General features: G+C 50.4%; 1 protein-coding gene across 1 annotated transcript; it reads left to right on the top strand.

Annotated features, from left to right (window-relative positions):
- The first annotated feature begins 1,260 nt into the window (after nucleotides 1-1,260).
- On the top strand, nucleotides 1,261-11,322 carry LOC144486088 (uncharacterized). Its single transcript, XM_078204197.1, has 2 exons — nucleotides 1,261-1,476; nucleotides 10,291-11,322. Exons 1-2 carry the CDS (start codon nucleotides 1,261-1,263, stop codon nucleotides 11,320-11,322), a joined length of 1,248 nt encoding a protein of 415 aa, XP_078060323.1.
- Nucleotides 11,323-12,042: the final 720 nt, after the last annotated feature.

Here is a 12,042-nt window from a genome sequence, read left to right as displayed (position 1 = left end):
GTATGGGATCACAGGAGTGTCTAATCCGGGAACTTCGGCTGTAACAATGGACACCGGGCACTAGGACCCTGAGGAATCGGGCTGCGTAAAACAGGATCACAGCCGGCAATTTCAAAACACATATTGCAATTTCAAAGCGGTCGCCGCTACCATCGGCCGAATGGCTCCTTTCCATTTTTTGATGGATTGCAGGAAGGGTGGATAGCGAGGTGAAGGCGAGGAGGTGTTTCTGTTTTGTCTTGCAGATGGGTCACCCAGCTGTACGGGTGATGGCGATGATGTGCCTCAGGATGGGTATGGCGCGTCGTGGGGACACGAAGGAATCCATGGTGTACGGGTGCTCTGGGGGCAGGGCACCCCTCGTAACGACCGGGCAAGGGAACCAGTAGTGGATAGCCAGGCTGGATACTCCCATAAGGGGAGATAGCCTGGATGGCTGGGGTCAAACTCGGCCAGGTTCTCCAGCCACAGGAGCTTCAAATACGGGGAAGCTTCCGTACCCTGTGCAGAGATACAGGTGGCAACCGACCGGGTTAGGGTGACTGAGGGCAGGCGGGTGTGCTTGGCCTGTGAGGGGAATGTTCCTTTGGGGAGATGGTGGTGGCTCAGGAAACTGAGTCTGGACATGAGGAATCGATCCTCGGACTGGGAAAGACTGGACAATGACACCTACCGGATCATCACGGGGTCACCAGGAGGGATCACTGTATGGTGGGAGAAGTGGTGGGCTTACGACCAGAGACTGTATTTGTGCCTATGGGGGTCTGCCAAGGTATGTCCAGTAGGGGCATCGACCACCTTCATGAGGTGGTGGCAGGACTCCGGAAGCGGGATGAATTGGGACCGCAGGGGGCAAGCGTGTGTGACTCCCAGGTCAGGGATGACAGTGAAAGCTACCGAACTGCCGGTTCAGGTAAAGAAGCCTACCCAGTACCGGTGAATTGTGGGAAGTCGAACCATACAATTTTGGGGGTGGTCGTTGAGAATCCCAGTCATGGGAACCTCGGCACAACCAGCCCCACTGTACCGAGTGGAGAATGTGGGAGTCGTTCGTGGTGGGGGGGGGGGGGGGGGGTACATGTTCACTATGGGAAGGTCCCACCCTATGTCATAGTGCGGGAGCAGACTGTGACAGGCATTGACCTTTTGGGTTGCCGGAGCCGGGGAGCACAAGTAATCCGGTGTCCCCAGCACATGGACGCCGAGGCTAGGCCTCAGTGTGGGTTCAGGACTGTTGGGGCAGAGCCTATAAATTGCACCATGGAGACGATGGCCGCAGGCCACGTCCCTCCACAGGTGGCATATACAGGAAGTGGGACGTACGGTGTCACCACCAGTGCCCAGCGGTATCAGCACGGACCACGGCAGTGGTGCCCGGTACCGCACAGCAGCTTCTGCTTTAAACCCAGGGCAGACGTCCATGTGACACAACAGCGAATATTGCCCAACCCGGAACCTTCCTCGGTTCACCTCTCAGTACGTGAAAACGTAACAAATTTACATCAATTTGTGGCCGATTTTTGGTCTGATATTCCCCCAGTCAAAGAGAAATGAAAGAAGTTGCTGGCAGCAGGGGAGCTGTCACATAAACACTTCTTCTCCCTGGAGCAGAAGACGCTGGATATCGCCAGGGAAATTGAGAACATTAAATCTCCAAATTGGTGGGACCTGGAATCCTGGATTGTAGTTCCAGCCTGGGGTCCGCATCATTTCCCATTTACTTATTGTCTGCCAGATGATAATTGTCGTGAACTTGTTGTTCACAAATTGTAAGTTTAGAAGATGGAGAAGGACGGCCAAACTCCAACAACTGATGAATCGAGCGGCCAGACGCCGCCAGAACGAAGTCCCGTTATTGTGACACAGCCGTATCCCATGATCTTTTGTCTATAAGTTATGTTCCCTTCGTTTTAAGGAACTGTTGTTATGTATCAATGCGTGATTTTTTTTGTTCTTGTCTGTATACTGTTTTTATCTGTAATTGATGTGCTTTAAGGGTTTAGTTTAATGATTAAGGGGACCTTCGGGGTTCATAACTTCGCAGGTTGGCAAAGGGGTGCTTACAGTTCTGGAGGCTGCAGGAGTTGCCCATGTTTTAAATCGACACAGTCCGAGCGAGTCCCGATGTATCGTAGGAGCATCTGTAAGTTTCAGGGCAATCCTCCATATTATAAAAGGACTCAGGAGAAACCTGACAGTTTAAAAGTGGCCAACTCTGGCTGCTGGCTGATAAAAACCCCCAGAAGGCTCGGCAGGACAAACATAACCTGTCGGTGGATTGTGCTAAGAGAAAAAAAGGTGTGAGCCCCCTGAATATGTAAGTGGCCAAAAAGGCAGATCCACCAGTGATCGAATCATCAGAAGGACAAAGGACAGTAAACAGACCAGCAGGGAGTCCATGACCACAGAAATCGGCCCATCCACAGAAGAGATTGAAATAACGACCCACGAGGGAGGGGGGGAGGGGGGGGGGGGGTCAAGGCAGTTCCAGCCTTTTGTGTGTGGGCTTGACTAAATTAAACTGAAACTGCCGGTGATCGAAAGCCCCATTGTCCTTGAAAATCACCTATTGGGGCAGGGAAGGTGTTTTTGTTAAATTGAGCTGAGAGTCAAACAAGCAGAACCAAGCTCTCTTCCAGAATCACAAGCAGGGAGACAGACAAGCAGAACCAAGCTCTCTTCCAGAATCACAAGCAGGGAGACAGACAAGCAGAACCAAGCTCTCTTCCAGAATCACAAGCAGGGAGACAGACAAGCAGAACCAAGCTCTCTTCCAGAATCACAAGCAGGGAGACAGACAAGCAGAACCAAGCTCTCTTCCAGAATCGCAAGCAGTGACACAGACAAGCAGAACCAAGCTCTCTTCCAGAATCGCAAGCAGGGACACAGACAAGCAGAACCAAGCTCTCTTCCAGAATCGCAAGCAGTGACACAGACAAGCAGGACCAAGCTCTCTTCCAGAATCACAAGCAGTGACACAGACAAGCAGAACCAAGCTCTCTTCCAGAATCGCAAGCAGGGACACAGACAAGCAGGACCGAGCTCTCTTCAGTTCCGACCCTGCACTAAGACATTCGAGCCGACCACAAAGGAACCCCTTTTAGAATTGTGAGTATCCCAGCCAAACTTGCGAAGCTCCCGAGGATAGGATAGAGGTTGAGGCAAGGGGAGGGGTGGTGTATTGTAATTTTAAACTTCAGTAATACGTTGTACCCATTAGCATTTCTCCCATAGTGTAGTATAAAGTATAAGTTTTATTCACGTGTGGTGGGGTATTGAAGAGGTTGATTTTATTGTTAAATAAATCACTGTCAGTTTTGAAACTCATTTGGAGTTTGTCTTGCCTCTTGTTCTCTCATCAGTGCACTCTGACGAGGTCACAGTTTCAATATCCCTTACCATAAATCCGGAGTCTGGAACCGAGGGTGATCTGAGCGATTCGAACCCGCTCACTCAAGGGAGACTGCTGGTCAGGAGATAAAGAACAGAGTCTCTCTGTTCTCTCTCTTGGAGACCTACTCGAGTGGAGTGGGTGCAGGGTGGCCGTTGTCCCACCGACAAGGGAGAGAATCACTCAGGCCTTGGTGGCGGTTTTGGGATGGCTGTGTGATATAAGTATCAGGTTACCGGTCAGGTATAAACGGTGAGCCTGGTTCAGCGCTCTCTCCTGTGGACTTGCCCCAGTGCAGCATTCCCCGGCCTTTGAAATTTCAAGGCCTGTAAGAGAGAGACACTCGCAGCTATCGGCAGACCCTCAAACATCGGCCTGTAAGTGGAGTAACAAGGAAGATCCCGCTACATCCCTCCCTCCAATAAGAACCATTCACTGAGCACAGCAGTTTCAGCCTCATTCCCACAGTCTGTATTCCAGCCTTTATCACAACCACTCTGCTCCCAGATATTTTACACCATTCGATATTACAATTCAAACTTTATAATCTCTACAATTTACTATTTGTTCAAGGAGATGAGGGCAGCATGGTGGCACAGTGGTTAGCACTACTGCCTCACAGCGCCAGGGACCTGAGTTTAATTCCTGGCTTGGGTCACTGTCTGTGCGGAGTCTGCACATTCTCCATGTGTCTGCGTGGGTTTCCTCCGGGTGCTCCGGTTTCCTCCCACAGTCCAAAGATGTGCTGCTTAGGTTGACTGGCCATGCAAAATTGACCCTAGTGTCAGGAGGATTAGCAGGTTAAATATGTGGAGTTACGGGGGTAGGGCCTGGGTGGGATTGTGGTTGGTGCAGACTCGATGGGCTGAATGGCCTCCTTCTGCACTGTAAGATTCTACGATTCTATGAGTTCACAAAATTAAAGTTAAAAGTTAAATTTATTTATTAGTCACAAGTAAGGCTTACATTAACACTGCAATGAAGTTACTGTGAAATTCCCCTAGTCGCCACACTCCAGCACCTGTTTGGGTCAATGCACCTAAATAGCACATCTTTCAGACGGTGGGAGGAAACTGGAGCACCCGGAGGGAACCCACACAGACACGGGGAGAACGTGCAGACTCCACACAGACAGTGACCCAAGCTGGGAATTGAACCCGGGTCCCTGGCACTGTGAGGCAGCAGTGCAGACAGTCAAGAAATCATCAATTCCACTCCCACCCGGAGTTATGGGGATATATTTAGAGTAACAGTTTTAACAACACCAGGTTAAAGTCCAACAGGTTTATTTGATAGCAAATACCATTAGCTTTTGGAGCGCTGCTCCTTCGTCAGATGGAGTGGAAATCTGCTCTCAAACAGGGCACAGAGACACAAAATCAAGTTACAGAATACTGATTGGAATGCAAATCTCTACAGCCAACCAGTTCTTAAAGATACAGACAATGTGAGTGGAGGGAGCATTAAGCACAGGTTAAAGAGATGTGTATTGTCTCCAGACAGGACAGCCAGCAAGTCCAGGAGGCAAGCTGTGGGGGTTACTGATAGTGTGACATAAAGCCAACATCCCGGCTTAGGCCGTCCTCATGTGTGCGAAACTTGGCTATCAGTTTCTGCTCAGCGACTCTGCGCTGTCGTGTGTCGTGAAGGCCGCCTTGGAGAACGCTTACCTGAAGATCAGAGACTGAATGCCCATGACGCACTTCAGCGGTCACGGGCATTTGTCAGGAGAGAAAAGTGCTGACGTTTCGAGTCCAGATGACCCTTTGTCAAAGACTGACCTCTGAAGAATTGAGAGAGGGAGGTGGAGAAGAACAAAATGAAAGATCTGCAAACTGACAAAATGTTTCACGGCCCAAGACCAAAACAAGTGGTAATTGAACAAGTAAAGACACAAAAGATGTTCTGGATGAGGTGTGAATAGCCGGTGAGCGATAGTCTGAATGTAAAGTAAAGAAAACAATTGGGAAATGAGGTGAAAAAAGCAGCAACGAAACACAGATCACAATGGGGGGAGAAATTGGGGTGTAAAATTGTTGAGCTCAGTTTTGTTCTGAAGGCTGTAAAGTGTCTCTTTCAGTTGCGAGAAATAATAATATATTTCCCAGTTCCGATGACAGGTCACATTCAGTCTGTTCCTCTCTCCACAGAGGCTGCCTGACTTGTTGAGTATTTCCAGCCGAAAGAGAAAACGCTGGAAAATCTCAGCAGGTCTGGCAGCATCTGTAAGGAGACAAAAAGAGCTGACGTTTCGAGTCCAAGTGACCCTTTTGACAAAAGCAGCAATTTGCTGTGAACTGGGCCGGGTTGGGGGTTTGAGTGACAGTCCTGGGGCGATATCAGGACAGGAACAGCCACAGATTCCCCCTTTTCCCTGGGACATTTCACTGGAGCTGTGTTGGTGAGTGTTTGTAATCTCTGTCTCACTATCTCGGTAATGGGGGCAATTTCCAGCGTTTTCCGTTTGATGTCAACCAGAGAATGTGGAAGAATTGTCACACCCGAAACAGATGTCTCTTCCTCGGGACACCCCAGCTCGGGTCTCGTTGGGGGGGGAGGAGGGGGAGGGGCGGGGGAGTTGGGGGCGGTGGGTAACGTTCACAATTTTGTGTTTATGTCTGGTGCGAATAATACTTTGGATTAAACGGATAAGTTTTTTAAACTGAGGAGAGTAACTGCATTTGGGCGCTGACTTTAAACAACGTTAACAAGCCAGGGCTGCTGGAGAAACATTTTGGGATTTGTGAGCAGTCAGTTTCGGCGGGTTTGAAGTGAAATCCTGTCGGTGCTGCGGCAAATCTGAACTCAAACCAGACAAACTGGAACCGCTGGGCTGGAGATTCCGGGTGTTGGGATGTGGGAGCTGGGGGAGGGGGAGATGGCGGTAAAACTCTGAGCCTGAGTTTCGAGCGGGATGTGAGCGGGATAAAGGGAAGGAATGACAGGGTTAATGTGGGAGTCAGGAACAATAGCAGAAGGTGGGAAGCTCTGGAAAGGAGCACGGAGGGTAAAGGCCGTCAAAGAATGCTTGTTTAAATGAAGATAAAAGCAAAATACTGCGGATGCTGGAATCTGAAACAGGAACAGAAAATGCTGGAAAATCTCAGCAGGTCTGACAGCATCTGTGGAGAGAGAATGGAGTTAATGCTTCCAGTCTGGATGATCACAGATGCGATCAGACCTGCTGAGGTTTTCCAGCACTTTCTGTTTTTGATAAACTGAAGGTTCAGCAGGGAAAGAAGCAGCGAACTGAACACACTGAACCCAGGGGGAGGGGGTGACCCAGGATAAGCCCAGTGAGGCTCTGCAATGTCCATCAACACATCCACATTCAGACCTTAGAGAGCCAAGGGGGAGGGGAAGGAGAAACTATTTGGGGCACAGCAGGAGGTCACCCCTCCCCCCCACTCTGTGGTTCCACAGACCCTCCCACACCTGGGCAGGGTTGGCTCGAGGTGCAGGAAGCTGCAAGCTGAGAGGCTGAGCTGTGAACTGGGCCGGGTTGGGGGTTTGAGTGACAGTCCTGGGGCTATATCAGGACAGGAACTGCCACAGATTCCCTCTTTTTTCCTGGGACGTTTCAGTGGAGCTGTGTTGGTGAGTGTTTGTAATCTCTGTCTCACTGTCTCGGTAATGGGGGTGGGTTGTAGATTGCTGTGAGTGTTAGACTAAATAACCTCTCCTCATGCTGCCAGTTCCAGTCTGCAGACTCCATTTCTCAGTCCAGTTTGCTGCTCTGTCTCTGTCTGTCTGTACTTTGCTGCAGTGCTCCACATTCTGAGCAACATCCAGCCCATTGTTATCACCCGAAATTTGCGGCAAACTCCCTTCACTGTGACACAGCGGTTCGCACTGCTGCCTCACTGAGTCTGGGTTCGATTCCAGCGGTGGGTGACTGTCTCTGTGGAGTTTGCACAGTAAGAAGTCTCAGAACACCATGTTAAAGTCCAATAAGTTTATTTGGAATCAAAGCAAATTACTGCGGATACCGGAATTTGAAAGTATGTTCTGTGGAACATTGTTTCCTCACTTGTTCCTGTAAAGCAGTAAATCCTCATCCTGAACACTTTCCCTCCTCCCTGTCCTGCAACCAACTCCCACATTAACCAACCATCTCATATTTCAATGGATTGTCCCATGACTCCAGTGTGCCAGGCTGCATGGTGTATGGGCGCTGTTTCACCCATAAGATGGATCTGTGCAGCACCCTCTTCCAACTGTTCTGGCTGCCAACCAGCCCGTGCCCACCCACACAGTTCCAGCAGCACCGCACACAATACTGCTCACCTGCTCCGACAGACTCATGAAGGATGTCCTTTTATTTTCTCTGAGAGAGTTGGTCAGCCTGGCAAACCCAGTGTGAAATATCTTCACAAATCTTTTCTCCCACCCTCTATTCTGGCTGGGTTCAGTTCTTTTGTACAGAGTGAATATAAAATCATTTATTTTCTCTCCTGGTCACTGCAGGGAGCTGCAGCTTCTTATTGGATGTTGGGGCCTCCAGCGGGTGTTTGTGAATCCTCCCCGCCCACCTCCCAGGGTTTCCTTCCTTCCCAGAGATCAGAGTCCTCATTGATTTGAGGCCAAAGTGTAACCTCTTATTTATTGTCCCCCTCCCCCATCCTCTGATGTGAACCATCCTCCAGTGGCTGAGCCAGGATGGGGCCGTTAACCTGGGCCTGTTCCCGGGAGGGAGGGAGGGAGGGAGAAGCCCCGCAGCTGCAAACCAGGGAGCTGACAATGATTCTGAAGGGTTTGCGGATCCACAAAGTGTTTCCAAATCCTCCCAGCCACCGCCTAACGCTGACTCCGCTTCTCCGGGACAAACAAGCGCCAAGGACAGCAATGACACTGCGCATGCTCCACATCACAATGTCCGGGGACTGATTGACGGCAGCTCCGGACCAATAGGAAGAGGGGGCGGAGCTGGAGGACCGAGCGGGAGCGGCTGGTCCTCCAACCAATCGGAGTGAATGAGGGGCGGGACTGAAGCATGCGCAGTGCGGGTAATGGCGACCCAAAGACGGTTTTAACTCGGAAGCGAGATCAATACGAGGTAGAGGGCGGCGCGCGGGGAATGATAAATGTGGCGGGTGGGTGGAGAGCCTTTGTAAACATGTTGTTCAAACCCAAACCCCGGAAATGAACTTCCTGGTTCCCCCCTTTGTACCCAATGGAGCGGCAGCTTGTAGTGTTAGACCCGGGCTGACTGCCGCCATTGAGGCTGCATGTGGGAGGCCGGCAGGGATTGTGATCGGAGAGTGAAGCCCTGAGGTCACAATGGAATGGGTGAGAGTGTGACGTCACAATGGAATGGGTGAGAGTGTGACGTCACAATGGAATGGGTGGGAGTGTGACATCACAATGGAATGGGTGAGGGTGTGATGTCACAATAGAATGGGTGAGGGTGTGATGTCACAATGGAATGGGTGAGGGTTTTCCCACGTCGGTGGTGACATTCACGAGGGGTCATAGGTTCAAGGTGAAGGGGGGGAGGTTTAACACGGATACCAGAAGGACATATTTTACACAGAGGGTGGTGGGGGCCTGGAATGCGCTGCCAGGCAAGGTGGTGGAGCGGACACACTGGGAACGTTTAAGACTTATCTAGATAGCCACATGAACGGAGTGGGAATGGAGGGATACAAAAGAATGGTCTAGTTTGGACCAGGGAGCGGCGTGGGCTTGGAGGGCTGAAGGGCCTGTTCCTGTGCTGCTTTGTTCTTTGGGGACAAGTGAATCACTCTGACTATAAAAAGTGTAAGAAAATACTGAAGAGGGAAATCAGGAGGACAAAAAGAGGGTCTGATATGGATCTGGCAGGTGAGATTAAAGAAAATTCCAAGAGGTTCTATAGCTATATTAAGAGTAAAAGGGTGGCGAGAGAGAGAATAGATCCCCTTAAAAATCAGTATGGCCATCTGTGTGTGGAGACACAGGAGATGGGTGAGATTTTTAATGAATACTTCTCCTCTGTGTTTACTGCGGAGAGCACCATGGGTGCGAAAGAAATAAGGGAAACAAGTGGTGATGTCTTGGGCACACGCATGTTACTTGGGAGGAGGTATCTGCAGCCTTATAAAAGCAAATTACTGCGGATGCTGGAATCTGAAACCAAGAGAGAAAATGCTGGAAAATCTCAGCAGGTCTGGCAGCATCTGTAAGGAGAGAAAAGAGCTGATGTTTCTTGTCTAGATGACCCTTTGTCAAAGCTCTGAAACATCAGTTCTTTTCTCTCCATGCAGATGCTGCCAGACCTGCTGAGAATGGGGAGAGAGTGTGTGGGGTGGAGATTTACAGCTTTTGGGGAATGAGAGAGGAAAGAATGTTCCATAGAAATTGTCTGTTCTGAATTTCTATCCTGTACTGACACTGATGACTTTTGGAAACTCATTTTCCAGGATATTGAAAGAGGAATCACAGGCTGAAATCTCAAACGTCACGTCAAGACGTGACAGAGTCATATTCCTTGGGACCTCAATATCATCGGACTTTGAATCCAGAAGGAGAAATGATTGTCCAGTCTGTCGATTTGAAAGGATTTGAAATGTCAGTGTGAGTGAAAAAGCAGCAACACACTGCCACACTTGAGTGAGAGTGCTCCAGTGCACTGACTAAAGAGCTTTAACCAGTTACACAGCCTGAATAAATATCACACCATTCACAGCGGGTAGAGACTGTAATCTTGTTCTGTGTGTGGACGAAGTTTCAACTAATTGTCCACTCAAGAGACAGGTAAGGACACCTGCACCATGGAGAAACCATGGAAATGTGCAGACTGTGGGAAGGGATACAGATCCCCATCAGAGCTGGAAACTCATCGGCGTAGCCACACTGGGGAGAGACCATTCATCTGCTCTCACTGTCGGGAGGGATTTAATCAGTTATCCCACCTGCAGTCACACCAGCGCGTTCACACTGAGGAGAGGCCATTCACCTGCTCGCAGTGTGGGAAGGGATTCATTCAGTTATCCAGCCTGCAGACACACCAGCAAGTTCACACTGGAGAGAGGCCATTTACCTGCTCTCAGTGTGGGAAGGGATTCACTCGGTCATTCCACCTGCAGAGACACCAGCGAGTTCACACTGGGGAGAGGCCATTCACCTGCTCTCAGTGTGGGAAGAGATTCACTCGGTCATCCCACCTGCAGAGACACCAGCGAGTTCACACTGGGGAGAGGCCATTCACCTGTTTTCAGTGTGGGAAGGGATTCACTCAGTCATCCAACCTGCGGACACACGAACGAGTTCACACTGGGGAGAGACCGTTCACCTGCTCTCAGTGTGGGCAAGAATTCACTCAGTCAGCCGACCTGCAGAGACACCAGCTACGTCACACAGGGGAAAGGCCGTTCACCTGCTCTCAGTGTGGGAAGGGATTCACTCAGTCATCCCACCTGCGGATACACCAGCGAGTTCACACTGGGGAGAAACCATTCACCTGCTCTCAGTGTGGGAAGGGATTCACTCAGTCATCTGACCTGCGGACACACCAGCGAGTTCACACAGGAGAGAGGCCGTTCACCTGCTCTCAGTGTGGGGAGGGATTCACTCGGTCAACCCACCTGCAGACACACCAGCGAGTTCACACTGTGGAGAAACCATTCATCTGCTCTCATTGTGGGAAGGGATTCACAAACTCATCTGACCTGCTGACACACCAGCGAGTTCACACAGGGGAGAGGCCGTTCACCTGCTCTCAGTGTGGGAAGGGATTCACTCGGTCAACCCACCTGCGGACACACCAGCGAGTTCACACTGGGGAGAGGCCATTCACCTGCCCTCAGTGTGGGAAGGGATTCACTCAGTCATCTGACCTGCGGATACACCAGCGAGTTCACACTGGCGAGAGACCATTCACCTGCTCTGTGTGTGGGAAGGGATTCAGAGTTTCATCCCACCTGCTGAGACACCAACAAGTTCACGAGTGATTCCAGGGGTTGGATTCTGCTGTTATTGTTTCTGCTCTCAATTACATCCAGGACTGCATTTTGTTCATTCTCACAGTTGGTCAATGGGGAGGGTCAGAGGGTTTCTTTGTGCTGGACTGGCTGGTCTCAGCCTCCAGTGGGCTGATGCTCTTTGAGTCTTTTTGCGAATACCTGGTTTCAAATGTCACAAGGATCACAGAGTGACAGGGTGTTAGGAAGTTTAGAGATATTTAGTCAGAAGAAAACAGAGGTTGGCAGTGCAAAGGTACCTTTCTGAATGGAGGGCTGTGACAAGTGACATTCCTCAGGGATCAGTGCTGGGACTTTTGCTGTTTGTAATATATAAAGAACAAAGAACAGTACAGCTCAGGAAACAGGCCCTTCGGCCCTCCAAGCCTGTGCCGCTCCTTGGTCCAACTAGACCAATCGTTTGTATCCCTCCATTCCCAGGCTGCTCATGTGACTATCCAGGTAAGTCTTAAACGATGTCAGCGTGCCTGCCTCCACCACCCTACTTGGCAGCGCATTCCAGGCCCCCACGACCCTCTGTGTAAAAATCGTCTCTCTGATATCTGAGTTATACTTCGCCCCTCTCAGCTTGAGCCCGTGACCCCTCGTGATCGTCACCTCCGACCTGGGAAAAAGCTTCCCACTGTTCACCCTATCTATACCCTTCATAATCTTGTACACCTCTATTAGATCTCCCCTCATTCTCCGTCT

This window comes from Mustelus asterias, unplaced genomic scaffold (genome assembly GCF_964213995.1).
Source record: "Mustelus asterias unplaced genomic scaffold, sMusAst1.hap1.1 HAP1_SCAFFOLD_288, whole genome shotgun sequence".
Classification (NCBI taxonomy): domain Eukaryota; kingdom Metazoa; phylum Chordata; class Chondrichthyes; order Carcharhiniformes; family Triakidae; genus Mustelus; species Mustelus asterias.
The sequence above is the reverse complement of the archived record's forward strand: the minus strand, read 5'-3'. Positions and strand labels throughout refer to the sequence as shown.

Coding starts and splice junctions, on each gene's coding strand:
- LOC144486088 (XM_078204197.1), top strand. CDS start 1,261: ATGGAGACGATGGCCGCAGGCCACGTCCCTCCACAGGTGGCATATACA. Junction 1,477..10,290: donor CTTCCTCGGTTCACCTCTCA/GTACGTGAAAAC, acceptor TCCCACCTGCAG/TCACACCAGCGCGTTCACAC.